The 19,722-nt window shown below is 34.9% G+C and overlaps 1 protein-coding gene across 1 annotated transcript in view; it reads left to right on the plus strand.

Annotated features, from left to right (window-relative positions):
• The window catches only part of OPA1 (OPA1 mitochondrial dynamin like GTPase), a 55,068-nt gene that overhangs the window by 5,733 nt on the left and 29,613 nt on the right, over positions 1-19,722 (plus strand). Inside the window, exons 5-18 of the mRNA XM_082487177.1 lie at positions 1,634-1,701; positions 6,806-6,916; positions 11,302-11,355; positions 13,367-13,471; positions 14,464-14,550; positions 15,321-15,434; positions 15,759-15,839; positions 16,231-16,305; positions 16,624-16,695; positions 16,838-16,937; positions 17,478-17,608; positions 18,107-18,179; positions 18,270-18,342; positions 19,087-19,202. Coding sequence (XP_082343303.1) covers positions 1,634-1,701; positions 6,806-6,916; positions 11,302-11,355; positions 13,367-13,471; positions 14,464-14,550; positions 15,321-15,434; positions 15,759-15,839; positions 16,231-16,305; positions 16,624-16,695; positions 16,838-16,937; positions 17,478-17,608; positions 18,107-18,179; positions 18,270-18,342; positions 19,087-19,202 — 1,260 coding nt within the window. The remainder of the gene's footprint in view (positions 1-1,633; positions 1,702-6,805; positions 6,917-11,301; positions 11,356-13,366; positions 13,472-14,463; positions 14,551-15,320; positions 15,435-15,758; positions 15,840-16,230; positions 16,306-16,623; positions 16,696-16,837; positions 16,938-17,477; positions 17,609-18,106; positions 18,180-18,269; positions 18,343-19,086; positions 19,203-19,722) is intronic.

The following is a 19,722-nucleotide window of genomic DNA, read 5'->3' on the forward strand; positions in this document are numbered from 1 at the left end:
TGTCCAGCTGGAATTCAGAGAAGGTGAGAGTGGCACTGGACAGTAACAGTACCACAGCTGTTACAGGAGAAAAGAGATGGATAATTGAGAATGGTGGCTCTTAATGTTGCAAGCATGCGAAATAAGAATTGTAATGAAGGTATTCTTTTGGGTTGAAAGATATTTTCCACCTGGACACAGCTCCAGAAGGACTTGCTTGAAGATTTAGCTTAGGTAGGGGTTGCATTTCAAAGGAGTAGATAGGAGGACTAAATCCTTCATAGAAGAAAGGGTGTTGGTTTGTCAATTCAGTGTGTGCAGGTAGTAGTAGGCTTAATGGTTTTCAGGTTTTGGGAGACTTAAATAAAAGACATTTCTGATCAGTAGGCTTTTTAAAACTAAAAATTATTGATTTGATCATAATATCTGACTTGCTAATGAGCACAGCTCAAAACTTCACCCAGTCATTCTTGTAATAAACTGCAAGATTATTCCTATTGTATACCTTAATAATTGTCAAACCATGTAAATTTGTTTTCATAAAAGATTATATCTGTGAGGTGTTACAGTCATTGCTCTAAGTGTGTTGGAAAATATTTCTGTATCAGTCCATATAACTGTATTTTCCGTTTCTTAAAATACTGTAAATGGCAGAACTAGTTTATTAATCTTGCAAGCTCAGCGAGCACCTAAGTAGGGACCAATTTCAACTGAGTGACAAGTAGATTACAATCTCCTGTGTGTTTTGGCTTTTTAAAATTTTGGCTGTTTAAAATTGTGGTGGTGTTGACTGGTACTGTGAGATGTCACCTGTTGTTTGTTATCATACTCACGTGGGCATAGTTGCCACTTATGATTGCGTGGTCCTTCAAATGAGACAAAGATCCCTCATCTTGGTTTTGAATTTTGGTTTGTATTTATAATTTTTATTTCCCCTCTTCTGCTGATTTTTCACAGGTTACAATTTGGTTAGTGAAGTCTTAGGAGCTTCTGATCTACTTCTGTTGTTAGGTGTGTAAAAGCCCTTTTTACTGCCCTTAACCTGCCTCTTTAAAGCAAACCCTTGAAACACTACTATGCTAAGAGGAGTGAATATCATTGTAAACACAACTCTTTACAGCAATTTAATATTGAATTACAAATACTTTCCAACTATTTTAAAAATGCTTAGGTCCCCCCCTGTGAGAATGAATAGATGAATGGTCGTTACTTCTCTGCCACAGTCCTTAGCAGATGCTTTTATTTCAGGCATTTTCCAGAAGCTTGTTTTGGAAACCTATGTCATTACAATAGGAAAGGATATTATGTTTTTTCTCATTACAATAATATCAGTGGAATTTGTATTATCCTTTCATGTTTATTAGAAATAATTAATTTTACAATGTTTTCAGAACTTTAATAGTCTAACTGAAGCTGCCTACTCCCTTGTGATATAACTAATCTGAGTCCCAAGCTAGATATAAAGTTTTCAGATGAGTTTTAAACTGAATTCCTTTTTCAGTTTCTTAAGGTGATTTTTTTTTTAATAGGAACTTCAAAGATTACTGAATTAATAATTCATAGGGGTTGAAACTTTAATTTTATAGTAGGTGTAGTTTGAGAATTCTCAAGTGCCTTTTGCATATTATAATTATGGAAACTCATTATGTCGTAGGTTCTCCAGGAGAAACAGCATTCAGAGCTACTGACCAAGGATATGACAATGACAAACAGTACAAGAAGGTAATTACTCTCTTGCAGAACTAAAAATGTCTTGAAGCCAGGTAATTTTTTTAAAAGTATTTCAACAGATAGTTGCAGATATTTATTTGAAGCAGCTTGAATAGAGTTTATCATTGAAAATGACTTGAATGTGCTTTGTTGTTTTTAATATATGAAAAGTAAAATGATAAACATTTTGCTGTAAGGAAAATACAAGGCAGTCACAAAGTTCTTTAGGAATTGCATTCTTAAGAAAATTGATTTATAATAAGAATGTAATTTTAGGTGTTTTGTGTGCATTTGGAGTTTTTTAGGCCATGTTCTCGGTGGCACTTGAGCTTATAACTTATTATTGAAGTTGGTTTAGGCTTTTATAGTTATTTTCAAGCATTTTTGCTTGCAACCTCATTTCTGTTGACATTTTCACAGCTGTGATTCTTAAGGATCTGCCTTAAAAATTTCTGCCTTAAATACTTTCTATTTCTTAAAGCAGTCTGTATTTTTACTTTCTTTATATAGATAAAGTACACATGACATTTTTGTTACTATCTTCTGGAAAAAAATGTTACTGTATTTTGATAACTAAAAGTTTTAGCATTTTTTACTTGAAATAAGGAAGGGGAAGTGTAATTTTTTTTCTTCCATGAATCGTAGATCTTATTAAATTCCTAAATTGTAATGTTGCTCATTCTTTAAAGGTTTTTCATTTTTCCTGTGTACTTTTTTAAAAATAGAAGGAAAATAATATATATTGGGGAATTTGTAAAATATATATTTTTGCAACTGAAAGTGTCTGAACTATAACTGGGGCTTTTACTTTAAAAGACATTTCTGTATATGCAGGCATGTATACATTTATTCAACATTAATTCTGCATGGCAATATATAGTGAAACCTGTACAAAGCTCACTTTCTATAACTGTTTTTTTCCCCTCTAGAACAGTGGTGGATTTCTACATGAGAATTAAGTTAGCTTTTTGTTTCTCCTTTGTCTATATGTTATTTTATTTTCTCTTGAGTGATTGCTTAGCACAGGTTTCACTGTTTGAAACAAAAAATCCTTTACTATCGATTTGCGAAGAAGTGGCCATCTTAGTTTATTGTCTTTGATGACTAAATTAACTGAGATTTTTACTGAATACCAGTAATATCGCTCATCTGGTTTACTGGATGCTGTGGCAAATGCATTTTGTTGTTGCCAACAAAACTTTGGCTGTGGTATGGAAAATAACAGCCTATATTAAATCAGTATGATTTAGAAAATGTAGTCTGGTGTACTAATTTTTGTTATTGCAATTATATCTGTTAAGTTGCACTTAGAAACTGTTGGTTTGCTAATTAATATGATCGGTTTTGGTTGTAATATTTCAAACAAGACATGTATGAATACCTAACAAAGCATAATCACTTAGTTTATTGGCAAGCAAAACTAATATTTTCAAGACAATGGGTTAGATGGCCTTTTTTCATTCAATACTTTCCACTGCCAACCAATACTCATAAGAATTGTGATTGTATGGATGCATAAAATGCTGTTGCGTGGTGTTAAATATGTCGGATGAGCTGGTTTTCTTTGTTTCATTGTGAAACGATGAGTAACTGGCAAAGGAATCTAGGAATTCCTCATCTGGAGGAAAGTTCTGTAGACCTGTTATTGGGCACGGTCCTCAGATGGGCCTTTAAAAACTTCCTGTACAATGAGTGAGAAAACAGTTAGTTTGCAAGAGAACTTGGAGAGAGTGAACGTAGTCCTCAACACCAAGTCAGGCTGTGCTGCTTCTTGCCGGCTAGTGTGTTTATCTCATGATCTCTCGTTTAATACAAAAGGTGCAATTTTTTGAAAAGAGAATTAAATTAAAAGTACTGGAGTGTTCAGATAAGCGATTGAAATAAATGGAGTTTAAATTTATTTCTACTTGTATTAAATAAGAAATTTTGTTCTTGGAGAAAGAGTAGAGAAGATAGTTATAAAAGCTATGGTGTGGTAAAATGTTGTATTGTATTGTATGTGTAGGACTAGTTCAGGCTTGCACTTGAAATGGCAGTGTTACCTTCACAGAAAATTAGCTTGCATTATTATCTGTCTCCAAAGAAATTTCCTAGAGAGTTTCAGCTTTGTATTAAAGCGAACAAATTCCAAAGCATAGCCCATTTTTTTAAAGAAAATTTATAGTGGTTAAAGCTGATGAAATGGGTGTGAAAAACAACTCGAGTATTGATTTGGGGCTTAGAAGTCAGATAAATAATTCAAAACCAACCACACAGTCCTTTCTCTGCCTTTGGTAATTTGATAAAATCTCATGCCTTGAAGAACCTGAGGCACTGCTGAGTGTTTGGCAGTGCATAGACTGCCTTGTTCAGCCAGCACAGGGTCACCTTCAGTTGGTGTAAAAAGCAGCACAATAATTCTACAGCTCTTCACTACAGCTACTGCAGGAGAGTGAAAAAGAGGCTCTAGTAAGGAATATCGCTCGATTCGGATCTCTTTTTCTCTTTCAAACGTTCTCATTTGTTCCATTCTGTTTTGCAAGTTATTCAATAAAGTTTCATAATTTTCACTCTTCTATTCATAGTACTGTTATATTCCCAACTTAATTGCCAGTTCCATGTTATAGGGACGCTGGATTAAATTGTGGCATTTATTCAGATTCTTAGAAATCGATCTCTTCACATTCCTCATCGTTTTCACCCCTTTACATCTCTCAGCATTTAATTATTTTTCCTGCAGGGACTTACTCTGGCTCAGCTTTTCTCATGAACAGTCACACTGAAATCAGTGGGAAATAGGGGAAAGAGTCAAGACATGCAAAAAAGCAGGGCTTTGGTTGCTCATGAAAATGGGACACAGATACTTCAGTCTTGAGAAACTTTGAAATTAAAGAGATAATCATACTCAACTGAAGTACAGCATATTAACTTTTAATGCAAAATAATGTATTTCTTTTAAAGCGAATGCAGTAACAATATCAGGACTTGTTTTGCCTTTTTTTTTTTTTTTTACTTATTGTGCACCCAGATTCTCATGAGGACTTTGCAGGTTTTGTGCCACTGTGTTTGTCAATTAGTGTTACTCTGTGTTACATTGCTTCTTTCATAATGAAAATAATAATATAATGATTGTAAACAACTTCTTTTTTGAAATCTCATTAATTGATCGGTGTTGATTTTTCTAGATAAACCATATTTATTCTAAATAATTTTATTTTATATTTTTTAAATCTCTTTTTTGTTTTATGTTTATATATACAGATGGAGTGGTTGATTTTTGGGAAGGGTGGAAGCAGTAGTAATGTCCAATGGTGGAGTGATGTAAACGTAGTTGCGTCCTGGTTCATACCAGCCTGGGTGTTGTTTGTATAGTTCTGTGGTATTTAAAGTTCTTGACACTAATTTTTTAATTTTTTTAAATTCAAACCTGTAAAATAATAAATAGAAAATAAAGCAAATAAAATTAGACTGACATATACAAAGAAGAAAGTGTTATTGAGAGGCTCTTTAAGTCACTGTAATTTTTACTTGAATATTTTATTAAATGGGGTAACTGTAGTTAAAAAGGGCTTTTCATACTTTATTATGGAGTAAGAGTCACATGGACCAGATGTCTTAGAAAGTAATGACACATTAAATAGTCAGAATTGACTTCTAACATGTTACAGTTCCTGTTTAAATGCTAAAGGGCCTTCAGGGCAGGTTTTGTTCAGTGTTTTTTCTTGTATTTTCTTGACCCATAGCATAATGTTTAAAGGAACTGTGTCAGGTCATATTGGGAGTTTCCTTGTTTCCAATATGGCAAAATATTATTATTGTTCCTCTAACACTAAGCGTAACTGTGAGCCGCTCTCTCCTTGCTGCTGTGTAGAAATGACATCTTTTGTTTTGGCTGAGGTCTTGGCCGAGCTCTAATGCATTTGCTAGTCTGACGATATAGAAATTTATTAAATCTTGAAGTGGTTCAGTAAGATACAAATGTAAAGATTTTTCTGTTCTTGAAATGTTATACAAATCACTGTTTAACAACTGTTTATATTTGGTCATTTGATTGTCTCTCTTCTTTTATCCATTCTCTCCTGTGTTGTTTATCCTTATGTGTACATGCCTGTGTGTGTATTTCATGCAAAAAATGTATAATTTGATGGTAGATGTCTCGAATTCTTACACCAAAGTTGTATTTCACAGTTTGTTTTAATTCCTGAAGTGTATTTTTGAAACCTTTCATTTCACTGAATGTTTTCTTAGAAGAAGATGTAATTTTTTTTAGAGTGCTTTATTTAAATAGTTCATTAATGCTTTTGTCTACGTTCTCTGAAATAAATTCTACATAAAGGTCCTGTAGATGCTGTCATAGTATCTCTAAGCCAATTTTGAAAGACAGCTTGCCATTACAATAATATTGTGTGTGGAGGGAGAAGAGAACAGCTTCATGGAAATGCTGAATAGGTAAAGGAATAAGCATCGAGTTGCAGGGATTTTGAAGTGATCAGGAAGGATTATAGCAGCGTGAATTTAAACTGCAGTGTGTTATGGAAGTGGAGAGGGGGCTATTTCTTTCTTTGTGCTCTAGAAACTTTTGCTTCTCCTAGTTTGAGAAAGTTAAGTTGGAGGCAAAATCATCTTTCTATAAACTGTCTGCATTGCTGGGAATAAGAGCAAAATGGGAACTTTTATGTTACTGACAAAGTTGAGCCTGTTAGCTCTTGTGCACAACTTAGTGTAGAATATCCAAAACATTCTCTTTAAATACATGCATGGTTAATTTGAGAAAAATCGCTGATACTTAAGAATAATGAATAATTGAAATGAAATCCTGAAACTTTTGAGGGTATTTTAAAGCCAGGATAGTAAATTTTTTTTAAGATTTAGATGCTTAGTTACAATTGAATATAATTATAAAATGTAGCTAAATATTTATTGTTTTGTTCTACCTGGATTTGCAAAATGCATGGTTTTGCTGACTATATCCACTCCCAGCTAGCTAGCAAGAGATCTTGCTAACGAAATTTCACTTTTGTTTGAACTGACCCGTTCATACTTATTTTTCATCTGTCTTTGTCATGCCCTTTGGTTTAACTTTGTTCTCCTTACACCCCAAATTTTTCCTTTCCTTTTTATTATAAACTCATGGCAGGGCCTGCTTGGTGAACTCATTCTGTTACAACAACAAATCCAGCAGCACGAAGAGGAAGCACGCAGAGCAGCTGGCCAATATAACATGGGGTCTTCCCAGCAGAAGCGAAAGGTGATGGTTTAAGGGACGATATGTACTGTATCCACACTAATCAGCCTTCTACATTTGAGCTAGAAAAAAGTCTAACTAATTAAATCATGAGCCCAAATAATTTTTACAGCCAACTTTGCTACGGATGTATAGTCCTGTTTCAGTTTAACCAAGTTGCATTTAAAGCATGGTGTTAAAAGCAGAACAGGTACTTTGTGTCTCTTGGAAACTGTATGTTCTCTGCCTCTAAAAAAAATGTTATTTAAAGTTCATACATTAAAAATGCATTTAAGGAGAGTATGTGCTTAGATGTCAAGTCTCTTTACTGTTGCTTGCTTACAGTAGCTCTGTCTTGTAAGAGTGTAGCTATTTACGGGCAATAGATCTCTGGGAACATTTTTTCCTGCTTTATACTGTTACCAATCTGAAAATGACAGCAGCTCCTTAGAAACAATTTTGCACAGACAGTTAAATACTGCTGTTAATAAGTCTCTACTGCGTATTCATCAAAGCTATTCCTTTGTCTCTTTCCCCCCTTAAAGCACAGTTTATACTGATATGCTCTGGTTGTTGAACATCTGCACTTCACTTTACTTACTTCAAGCTCTGATCATTTTATTCATTGTTATATGGCTGAGATGACTTGGAAATGCTTCCTAAATTGGGATATTTTAGTTGTCTAATCTGTTACAACCTGTAATTTTTAACCACGTTGCTTTGTTGGCTGCTTCTCTGCCCCAAAAAAGTCTTTCTGATTACTCATATTTTTCTACAGCTTTGGAATTGAGCACTGGATACAGAACTTAATCTTCTGTACATCTGAAGATAACTTCCACAGAAAAAGGAACACAGTAAATGTGAATTAAATTTTTAGACATAGTTGCATACCTGCAATTGTCATGCTTTTTAGTCCTTCAACAGATGAAATCACCATTCTCTGAAACTATAGTAGCATTTTAAACTTAAGTATTTTACTTTCTTGCCATATTATTTTTTATGGTTTAGAGTTACAACCCCTGGCCACTCTTAACTGTTCATCTTCCTTTAATTAAAAAAAAAAAGTGAAAGGCAATTTTTCCTCATATTTCATTTTTCAAATTTATTTAGTTAATATTCTGTCTTTAAAAAAAAAAAAGGTAACTCCTTCAGTGTCTGTCAGACTGTATACAGTATAAGAGAGCTGGAGTATGGAATAGTAGCTTGAATTTTAAAATAAAATGTATGAAGATGTAAAAATTACTGGAAAGGCAATACAGTATTTGATATATAAAAATGTATCAGCCAAATAAACACAATCAGGGGAAAAAATGAGCTTGCTACTACATTTGTTTCTGATTGAAATTCTACCTTGTTAGTATTTTCTTGCAACTAATTCTACCATTCCCAAGCTGTGAAAAAGCTGTAAGGGCTATCTTTGTAAATGTTATCCTGTCCTCCAGGGCAGGTACTCTGTGTCTTCTTAGTGTTGAAAGTCTAACTGCTCTTGCATATAAAAACTTTTAATTTAGCATTCACATGTCCTGTTTGGCATACATGCCTAATGACAAGGAGCGTGTCTTGTTTGTCACACTAATCTTTTTGCTTGAAACAAATTGAAGAGGTTCTAAACTATTTTCTTTAATATCTTTATATAAGAGTATAACTTCAAGATTCCAATCATTGATCCAAATTCTCCTTTGGAAGGATAAATTGTTACTGTCATTGAAAATAAGTCATTGCATGCCTTTTTGACAGGACATAAACTAACCTTGTTTATTTTTTAACTGAGTTGACTTGCTGCTGGTCTGCTAGAACATAATTTCATTTCTGTTCTGTTGCCCAATTTACTTGCACATTTTCCTTTTTAATTTAATTACTCTATTAAATCTACTTCAGTTGTAAATTGAATAATAGTAAGAACTGTCTCACAATCGGGAGAGGGTATTAAAAACAAAAATGTAATTGTTTCCTGTTGGTTTTTTTTTTGTTAGCCTTTTGACAAATATTTAGTAGTATAATTGATTAGTCTTGTGTAGCTGCAATGTGCATGGCTGCTTCTTAAATGCACTTTGTCGGAGCCTTGTTATTTTCATTTATATTACTGGAAATCATTGTAGTTCTTCTGTAGATGATCGATTTAGAATTATTGATGATCTGGTTAGAGAGTACACAAAACAAATAACTGTGGTCTCAAAGGTACTGAATTTTCAGAGGCATGTACTTATTTTATACAATGTGTGACAAAGGTTGTTGGAAAGTAACAGCTGTGCAAAATGAGTAACTCTCTAAAGAGCTTCTGGTAATCTTAGTAAACAGGTATGTGCATCTTCGCTTGCAGGAACCCTTGATTAAAAGTGGCCCTGCAGTTTTCTTTTCTCATAGCTCTTTATGGTGGCAATGGGGAAAGAAGGAGGAATCTTGGTGTACAAACCATGCGGAACTGGATTAAACAAATATTGATGTGCCTATGTAGAGACATTTTAATAGTTGATTTTTTTTTATTTTTGTGAGTAGAAATCATAGATCATAGTTAGTCATGTGTGACTTAGTACTTCAGATTATTATGGTAGTTTTAGCTTTTATTGGCAACTTCAAATTTTTTAGCAATATTATGAATTACATGTCCAAAATCCTGTATGTACTAATGTTCAAAGCACTCCTAAGCCAAATGCTGAAGCATATACATCAGTCTACAGCTGTTTGTTATTTTTGACATCACTTAATTTTCCTTGTTAGAATTAATTATCCAGTGCTAGATAATTCTTTGCTTCAGATCTTGCAATATTTTTGCTTACTGTGTTTAACATAAGTATGCGGTACATAAAAGATGTGCGTACGTGGTTAGAGGCAATCTGGCTCTGAGTATGTACTTCAAATATGCATCCGGGTGCCAGAAGTACTTTTGGGAACAGCTTGCTTAAGAGCAGAGTGGGGAAAATGTTAACTGCTTTGAAAATCTACTGCACATGGAAATGCTTTGTTTTCCTTTATTTTCTTGCTGCTTCTGACTCTCCAAACCATTCTCTTTGCCCTTCTGTTTTTATTTTCACCTTATGTCTCTGAGGTGTTTAAAGTGTGCGTGTATATGTAAATGTTTATTTACGTATACCACCCTGTGGCTGCATGCATCAAACTGTGTGCTAAACTAACTCTTTTTCTCATGTGTTTTTGCTATCACTGAACTAATTAACAGAAATGAAAAGGAAGTCAATTTACAGCACTTCCTCTTTGCTGTTTATGAACAAGAAAATAATTGGATATAGATGCATGTGTCAGCTTGAATTGCTTTCTATGAAGCAGAGGCACAATCCTGTACATTGCAGGTTTAATAGCTAAATAATATCAATCATTATGAATGACTGTGAATTTTTTTCTTGTTTAATCTGTAACAACTGGTGTGAAATTATAGTAATGAAATTGATTTGTGTCTAAATGACAGCTGTCCTCTGCATGTTAGATAATATGCTCTTTCTGATGTGAAGCTGACTTGAGTTGTAAATGTCACATGAGCTTTATTATGAGCTTTATGTAATATTGAAGCTTTTACCTATATAATTCTTTCAGTAATTATTTCAGTTATAATTTTTTCTAAATTTATCAGTCAACCATTAGATTTTATGTGGATTATACAAATTCATATGATGTAAAATTTATTGCCTCAGTTATGCTTTTGTCTTTGTGTTATTAAAAAGGGATTGTTTTGAACAACTGTTTGTTACATCTTAATGAACCTATTTAAAGAATATTTGACTAAGAATGGCTCTAATTCCTGATCTTATTACATTTATGCCTTGAGCTTCAGAATATTTTGTATTACAATATCCTAATTTTTCCAGTTTTAATGTAACTTAAATACTCTTAAAATAACCCTTCAAGACTGTCCTAACTACAAATTACAAAGTTGTGCATGCGTGTTTAGGATTATAATTCTGAAAAACAAATATAGAATAAAAATCCCTTTGAAGATTCAGAAATAGTGAATACTCGCCTGAAAGTAGGTTCTGTAGCAAGTAGGTGTTTTAGTGATTGTATCCCAACAAGATTGTGATAATTCAGGAAATGGACATACAAGATCCTGAGATTTTGACCACTAAAATTACATTTAGAACAGTCGACAGAAAACTCTGACACCATATAGAGTTTGCTTTTCCCTAAGCCCATTTTCCTAGTATTAAGTCTTGAAGGGTTAATTTTTGCGTTTGCATGTACTGGAATTCGGACTTTTTTTTTTTATGTGAACCTCCTGTTGCAGATGGAACTTTCCATCAGTGTTAAATCTCAAATGCTAATTGAAGAATTTTACTCACTTTAAAATGCATGTAAATTCAATTTTCTGATGTGGAATGAAGCTTTGGGTTTGTGATTTGGTTACTTGCAGCGGGTAAGCTAAACAGTGTGTTAGTAGCCATGGTTATCTTTCGTTGTAGGTTTCTGACAAAGAGAAGATTGACCAACTTCAAGAAGAACTTTTACGCACTCAGGTAACTTTTCTGAGTTACTGATGTCTTACGTAGAGGTTCATGTGCAGCAGACTCAGATTTACTAGACAAAAGCACACCTGAAATACAAGATATTTGGTAAAAATGCAGTGTTTTTTTCAATCTTTGAGTTTATCAATACAGAGTTGACTGTGTTGGCACAGACCAAAGGTCAGTCTAGTCTGTTCTTTCCCTGCCAGTGACTGACAGAACATGAAGGGAGTGTGAGAATATGCCAAAAGTGTAATCATACTTTCCCAAAATACCTTCCTTGCCTCAATGCTATGTATTCCTGAAATGTAAAGTTAGCCTAAGCGTGTTACAGAAATAAAATGGTGATATTCCAGTTTTTAACTTGTTACGCATGCTAACTTTACTCCTAACATTCTACAGTTCTGTTTTATAACTTCAATGTTACTGCATATATCTGTGATATCTTGTATGTTTAAATGGCACATTAGTTGCAGAAAGGAAATGAGTTTACTTACTAAGGACTTGCAGTTACAATGCTAGAGTTGTCTATAAGCCACACAGTGTTAATCAAAATGTGTTTTGTGAAACAGTAAGCAGTTCTTTCAATTAAAGCTGTTTCTATGATTGGACTTTTTGATATCAAAATCGCTATGGGCAGATTAAAAACTCTTTCTCTGCCCTCTCTGTGGGATTTAAGAGAATATTTAATCTCTTTAAGAAGATGAAGAGGATGGTCCTGTTCAGAGTTCAAAAAAAATCAAAAAGTGAAAATTGTATAATAATGAGGCTATTGGTAGGGGTTTTTAATATGTTTCTAAAAAAACATTGTTTCACAAAAGCCAAGCCACATTCAATTTCTGAGTGTCTTCAATCTAGTCCAGTTGTTGCAATTTAATATAGTCTGAGAGAAGATGTGCTTTGCAAGTGAAATAGTTTTCAGTATTTCTTCTTGTTACCTCTGTTAAAGAGAAGCCTGCTTCATTAGCTGACAGAAGAGGAAAATATCTGCAGAGATCAGCTTTAGGATCACTGCTTTTCAAACTGGCCTTTTAAAAAGTACATGGCCTACCTTCAGAGGACTTAAGAGTTCTATGATAGACATTTGGAAAGCCCATTTTTTTAATATGAATTTCTGTATATAGTGAATACGTACATGCTACTTTGTTCCCCTTACGTAAAACTTATACTACAACCTGACAAGGTTAAAATAGTAGTAAATCTTTCAAGGATGCAAGTGTATATGGGCATACGTTATTTAACAACAAAGTCACAAAAATAAAATTGTTTTCATGTTTGCTGAAATTTGATCTTGCATTCAGTAGCTAATTTAAGAGTTCCCTGCATCAGCTCAACCAAGGAGCATTTCCAGCCCTTCTGGGGGGTAGCATTCATAAATACAGTGTGCAGCTGCAGATCTGGTTTACAAAGAAATATTTCATCCCTTAGGCAGTCCTTGCAGAGCAGGAGCCGTGGTTCCTCAGCTATGTGACTTACAGTTCTTGTTTAGACAGCAGTGCTTTTTCCTCCTAGGTGTGTTGCCTTACAACAAACTTATAAAGGTTTCGTGTGTTATACCTTAATGGGGCTTTTCAGTGCAAATGTAGTGTAAGGTGAGACTCCTTCCTGTCTCGTTAATTGACTTGAACTTCACCAAATCTCATCCCAACAAAGTTTCAATTTCCTTAATTAGCAAGGCAGAACAAGTTATTTTTAAGCTGGACTTTTCTCAGGGTTGATGCGTGTTAGTCATATTAGTCATTACTTTGGTTTGCTTGGTTACTTTTTTGAGTTAATGTGCAGTCAATCTTTTGTTGTATCTGTAGCCTTCTAAATTCTTTGGCTCAGCCACACCGTTTTGATAAATTCTAATAAACTTCTCTTGACGGTCTTGTATTTTTAATGAACTGTAGTGATCACAAAGGTTTCTGTATTTTTGAAAGACTTGCTTGAAGGATAACATATTTGTCATAGGTAAAACTTTGCTTATGTCAGTGCACTATTTCCATAATTACAAGAGTATATTTGTACCACTGTTTTGTAGCTCAAATACCAAAGAATGCTTGAGCGATTAGAGAAGGAGAACAAAGAATTAAGAAAATTGGTACTGCAAAGAGATGACAAGGGAATTCACCAGAGGAAGTTAAAGGTACTTATGTGTTACAATCAGCACGTAAATATAATTATGCTTTATTTTCCATGATGCTATTGTAAATTGTATTTGTTAATTCATATATGAACTTTTAACATTTGTTATAAGGTATTTATGCTAAGTTTTTGACATATTAAGGCTTTTATACATCCTTTTTTTTTAACTATATAACTGTTGGAAATGGCCTCAGTGGAAGAACATAAAGGGGCTACCATGTCTAAGTAACTTACTGAAGTGGGAAATGTGGATTAGGTTTTTTGATGTAGCTTCGCTGTATTTTCTAATGAATATGCTTCCAACTCTTCTTACACACACAGTCTGATAGCTTTGTGCTTTGTCGTGGGTCCTACTGAGTTTGGTAGGAATATAGTTACAGGGTCAGGAGTCATCTTTTTATGGCCCTGTATAAATCCAGGGAGATTGAACTAGGTATGCTTTTGCTTTTGTCTGCCAGTATCCCAAGTGTTCTAAAAACACATGTTTTCTGCCTGCCTCTGTCACTTGCTGACCAATGTGGATTTTCCTCTTTCCTCTGGGAACTGGAAGATAAGGCATTCTTATTTGTACAGAATGAGGTTGATAGCTCTATGCCCTTGTTAATGCTTGTTGTTCATCAAGCTGAAAATGTAGATCTAGATGTTTAATGGGAGAAACTCAATTCAGCCTCTTAACTTGGAAGCTATGAAGTCTGAGTGCTGTTGTTCTCTTATGCTGTGCATAAGAGCTCTCATTTTGCTCCTTCAGGAAGATGCATGTGCAGCTGTAGTATTTTCATCCACAGAAGGCAAGGGATGATTTAACTTTGTATTGTACTTCATAAAACAGAGATCTGTGCTGCAGTATAGACAGTTCAGGTTTCAAACCATCAAGAGAGAATAAACACATTTGTACAGATGAGTTTACAGAGTATGCAGATGAAGTGGTCTGAAACCCAATCCTTGGTCTGGTAATTGGCTGTGATTTCTCTCTGTACTTTTTTTTTTTTGTAGAAATCCTTGATTGATATGTATTCTGAAGTACTTGACATCCTGTCCGATTATGATGCCAGTTATAACACTCAAGATCACCTACCTCGAGTAAGTAGATTAAAAAATTCAATGTTTTTTTAGTGAAACACCAGTCTTGTAATTGAATAGAACACTTAATTATATTCCAGAATAATCCAGAGATAGAGCTAGGCTATTTTCTTGTGACTCCAGGGTTTTAGCTTAAGACATGTTCTCCATTTTAAATGCAACAAGAGAATTTTGAGAATAACCAATGAAACTGTTAAGTCCGTCTTGTCTCATAGATAAAATCATATCTAGATCCAGATATTGCTGCAGTGCTCAGCCTTTCATTTTAAATGGTTTCAGTGGGGGCACCCCAGCCTTCTCAGCGTTGTACAGTGACTTGTTTCCTGGTGTGTACCAGTGGAGCTGAGAAGGTAAGGTGCCCCAGTAAACTCCCCACAGAAGTTCTGCTGTGGATGGGGGAGTGTGTGAAGGGATTTGGTGAGCCTGACTGCTAGTGGAGAGGAGAGTCAGGAATGCTTCCTGCTTGTACAACCCTCTGTGGTACTGGTGGCTTCTATAGAAAGCCGGCAAGATGGGGAAATGACATCAGCTACATCAGAACTCAGCCTTCTCCAGGTAGAAGCAGCATCTACTGTGCTCTCTTAAGCACAAGCCAATTTTTTTGCGTGACTAAAAGCATTTATTCAAGGATTCTGTATTGAAACCAATGCATTTCTTGTCAAACATAATACAGACAGTGTTGATACAGATTAACATCTTTTTAGTCAGCTTTTGTCTAAGCTTCCAAAATGTCTGGATGAAAGCCAATGGCTGTTTAACTTTCACTTAAGGTAGTGGTGGTTGGAGATCAAAGTGCAGGAAAAACCAGTGTGTTAGAAATGATCGCCCAAGCCCGCATATTCCCTCGAGGGTCTGGGGAGATGATGACACGTTCCCCTGTTAAGGTAAGAAACATCATGATCTCTGAATCTTTGATGTATTGTTCTCCGTCTGATTATGACATTAATTGAAGCATATTTGAATATTCATTTATAAAGTGGCCTCTAAGCAAGTGAGTTGTTGCAGTCAATGACAAAACTTCTGCAGGCCTATATATGATCCATATATACTGTCAGAGGAGCAGCAGTTCCTACTATAAGTAGTCCTGTGCTAAATAAACATTACACAGTTGTGTGTCTCCAGTGGGAAGTATGCATATGCTATGTACTTCTCATGATTCTCTGTGTTAGATTTACCATTATTTCTCATATAAGGCTTTTACCATTTAGGTAACCCTTAGTGAGGGTCCCCACCATGTGGCTTTATTCAAAGACAGCTCTCGGGAGTTTGATCTGACCAAGGAAGAGGATGTAAGTATAAAGAAGTGACTGGAAGTTAATGTGACTTTTATTAATTCTCTGAAAAAAATTGTGTCTTTGAGCTGTTAGCTTATGTTGGAATGAAATATGTTTAGTGGGGCAAGGCATTATATTAGCTACTAAATTATCTCTTGGTGTGGTTTATGGCTGGCACTGAAGTGGATTAAATGTAGGAGGAGCTCTTGTGTGAAGACACTTTTTTTGGAGTATGCAGGGGTCTGCAGGTAATCTGTCATTTATCAGATTTAGTTATTCAACATGCATTTGAGATAGTATTTATAAACAGATCTCAACCCCTAAGTAAACCTTTGTACTTATGTTGGTGACTTCTATAGTGATTATGAGGAGTTTTATATTTGATATTTTGCTTTTCTCAAAACAGCTTGCAGCTTTGAGAAATGAAATAGAAATAAGGATGAGAAATAGTGTGAAGGAAGGGTGCACTGTTAGCACTGAGGTAAGGCTTGTCAAATGTCTGTACGTGTATATCTTTTGTAAGTATCCTTCAAATAGGAGACTGTAGTGAATCCAGTTTGTGTATACTTAATATTTTACACTATACAAAGTGTATTTGGACTGTTAAAATCCATTTTATACCACAAATACATGCATATGGAATTGGACTTCCTATTTAAAATTACGGGCTGTTGCTGATTTAAAGCATATGTGTGTATAAATATGTATTTATATAATTTTATATATGCATGTTTGCGTATGTAATTACATACAAAGTAGGTGTGTGTATAGACCTTTTAATTTCAATTTTATTTCACAGACCATCTCCTTAAGTGTGAAAGGTCCTGGATTGCAGAGGATGGTATTGGTTGATTTACCTGGAGTCATTAGTGTAAGTATGCAATTAATAAATAAATAAAAAAAAACTAAGACCTGTAAGTGAGGTAGTGTTATTGGTGAGAACACTAGCTGTTATTCTTTTTTACATCTTTGTTTTCTTTTTTCCTTTAAATATATATCTCTACATATTGAAGACTGTGACATCAGGTATGGCTCCAGATACGAAGGAAACGATATTTAGCATCAGCAAGGCCTACATGCAGAATCCTAATGCCATCATCCTTTGTATTCAAGGTAATAAGACTTCAGATGGTTATCCAACTGGCAGGGGAGGTTTTATTCTTTATTTGTGATTCTTACATTACTATGGGGACTCCCCTGATTATATTTTTTTTTTCCATTTGTGGTGATTTGTATAGGGTACAAAACAGCATGCTGTGGAATGTGTTATTTATAAATTAAGGCACCTTTGGCATCTGTGGCAAAAAGCAAGTTTTTGATAAGAGTTTTTTATCAAAAAAAAATGGCGGTGATAATAAAATTCAGGATTTCTTTGAAAGTGTTTTTGGAGGAAAGAGACAATAATAGACTTCAATATTTTGAGCAAGCTGGTACTTGTTCAAAACTTATATAACTACAACAAATTGATTTTTTTTTTTTATGTTACCTGGAACAAAGCAAATTTTCACTGTGTGTACCCAAAAACTGAATATAAGTGTAATTTTACTGGTTTTAAGTTGTATCATGAAACTTATTTGATACCGACGATATCTTCAGTACTGCGTGTTAGATTACATAGTCCCTAAATTGTAACTTTGTTTTTGTTTATTTTAGATGGATCAGTGGATGCAGAACGCAGTATTGTCACAGACTTAGTCAGCCAAATGGATCCCCAAGGAAAAAGGACAATTTTTGTGTTGACTAAAGTTGATCTTGCAGAGAAAAATGTGGCTAGCCCAAGCAGGGTGAGTTGAAACTATTTTTCTCATACTGTGATGGCTCAAGTCACACATGGTAAAATATTTGAGATGCTGTCAGAAATATTGGACCTCACTTACCTGTTCTAGGTGGTTTTGAGTGCTTATTTCTGTATTCGGTATGATTTTTTTGAGTGGTGGTTGTTTTAATCTCTCTCGGGATTTGCTTTTAGTGATCAGCTACATGACTTCAGTCACAGCTTGCTGTAATACTGGTTCCTTTCATGCAGGAACTGGGCCAGTTACATTTCCTGATATTTTGGGATAGGCTTTTTCACTTTATTTGGTGTTTTGCTATGTTATGCCCTATTTGGTTTATATTTTTTTTTCTTTTTAGATATCAGTAGAACTCACAGTCCCTTGACAAACTGCTTCTTATAGTAGTCTATGCATAGATACAGCTAGATCTGGATTTAAAACGGCGCTGAAGGAAAGAGTGTCTCTGTGCAATATTAACCACTTTTTTTTAATCCTTTATTTTCATAGATACAGCAAATAATTGAAGGCAAACTCTTTCCAATGAAAGCTTTGGGTTATTTTGCAGTTGTTACTGGAAAAGGTAAAGAGAGCTCTGGCTCTGCTTATTTTCTCCTTTAAGCAGAGAAAACTGTCTAAATGGAACTGTTGCAGCACTCTCTTCTTTCTCCAGGAAACAGCAGTGAAAGCATTGAATCTATTAAAGAATATGAAGAGGAATTTTTTCAAAATTCAAAGCTGTTGAAGTATGTTGCTATTTATTCCTTTTAGTAAAATAAGCCTATGTTGGTAAATACCAGGAACAGTTTTTCTTGTTGAACTTAAAAAAGGGTCGCAGTGTGGAAACGCTATTTGAGATTTAATCTGTTTAAATTAAGTATCTTGTTGAGGTGAGCAAGTAAGCCTGGTTTCCTAATGCTTGCTGTAACTCAGTGGAGAGACAGGCATCTTCAGGCAGCAATTGATTCCACTGCAGTTCTGAGCCTCTCTTTAGAGGTTTCTGTATCTGGCCATAGGTTCCAGAAGAACTAACTCCCAGCCTATGTCTAGGCACTTGATACAGCTGGGAGGAATGAATCCAACCCAAATATGAGTTGTAGTGCCTCTAAATAGCAGTTGTCTTGGTGGGATAAAAATGGTGTATTCAAAGGCGTAGCTTGTGTGTTCTGCTGGAAGTTCGTTGAGCAGAGTTTTGATTTCACAGACTTGTATTACTCAGGACAGTAAGCTACACGGTCTTTGGGACTGCAGTACCTGCACTGCCACCCCTAGAATAAAAATTTATTTGTGGTGGGGTTTTTTAATCACCTTGCTCTGGTGATTATCTGCATTGAATATTTTGGAGGAAGAGACTGGAATTTGGGTTAGGTGCACATTGGCATGCTATTTCCTGCTATAAAAGCAAATCTTTTTTCTTGTGAGGAGAAAAATGGGGGTGAGAAAGCATGGGTATGCATAGAAGAACTTTCTCTAGCTATCTTTCTTTACAGGACATGTATGCTGAAGGCACACCAGGTAACAACAAAGAACTTAAGTCTTGCTGTGTCAGATTGCTTTTGGAAAATGGTGAGAGAGTCTGTGGAGCAGCAAGCAGATGCTTTTAAAGGTAAACATCTTTTCAAAAACCAAGTGAAATAGCAAATTGCTGTTAAACGGTTATTTCTTCCACATACATACAATACTGCTTTTGCTAGCGTACTAGGGCAATTGTGTTTTATGTGTTTTATATGATAACCATTTCTCATCTATCAATAATCGCCCCAGTTAATCTTTACAGAAACACATTAAAAAAATCTGTGATATGAAGGACACACTTGTTCTAAAAGCCAAAGGAGTAAATAGATATGGAGGGGAAAAAAATCAGTTTTTTTAATGGGCAAAACACAACTCTTCCTGTGGATTCAGATGTTGTTTAAAATGACTTCCTGTATAAAGATACCATCTCATCAGCCAGGGCAGAACTGACTTGTACGGAGCTGAAAGTTCAATGGCTCTTTTTCCACTACATTTTTTCAATGCATGAATCCTGCAATTTGCAGACATAGTATCTAAGCATAGGCAGCAAAAAACTTTGCTCGTTTGCAGAGGCCTTAAAAGTTCTTGGAGGGTTTTTCATGAGCAAGATT

This window comes from Vanellus vanellus (assembly GCF_965231255.1).
Source record: "Vanellus vanellus genome assembly, chromosome: 8".
NCBI lineage: Eukaryota > Metazoa > Chordata > Aves > Charadriiformes > Charadriidae > Vanellus > Vanellus vanellus.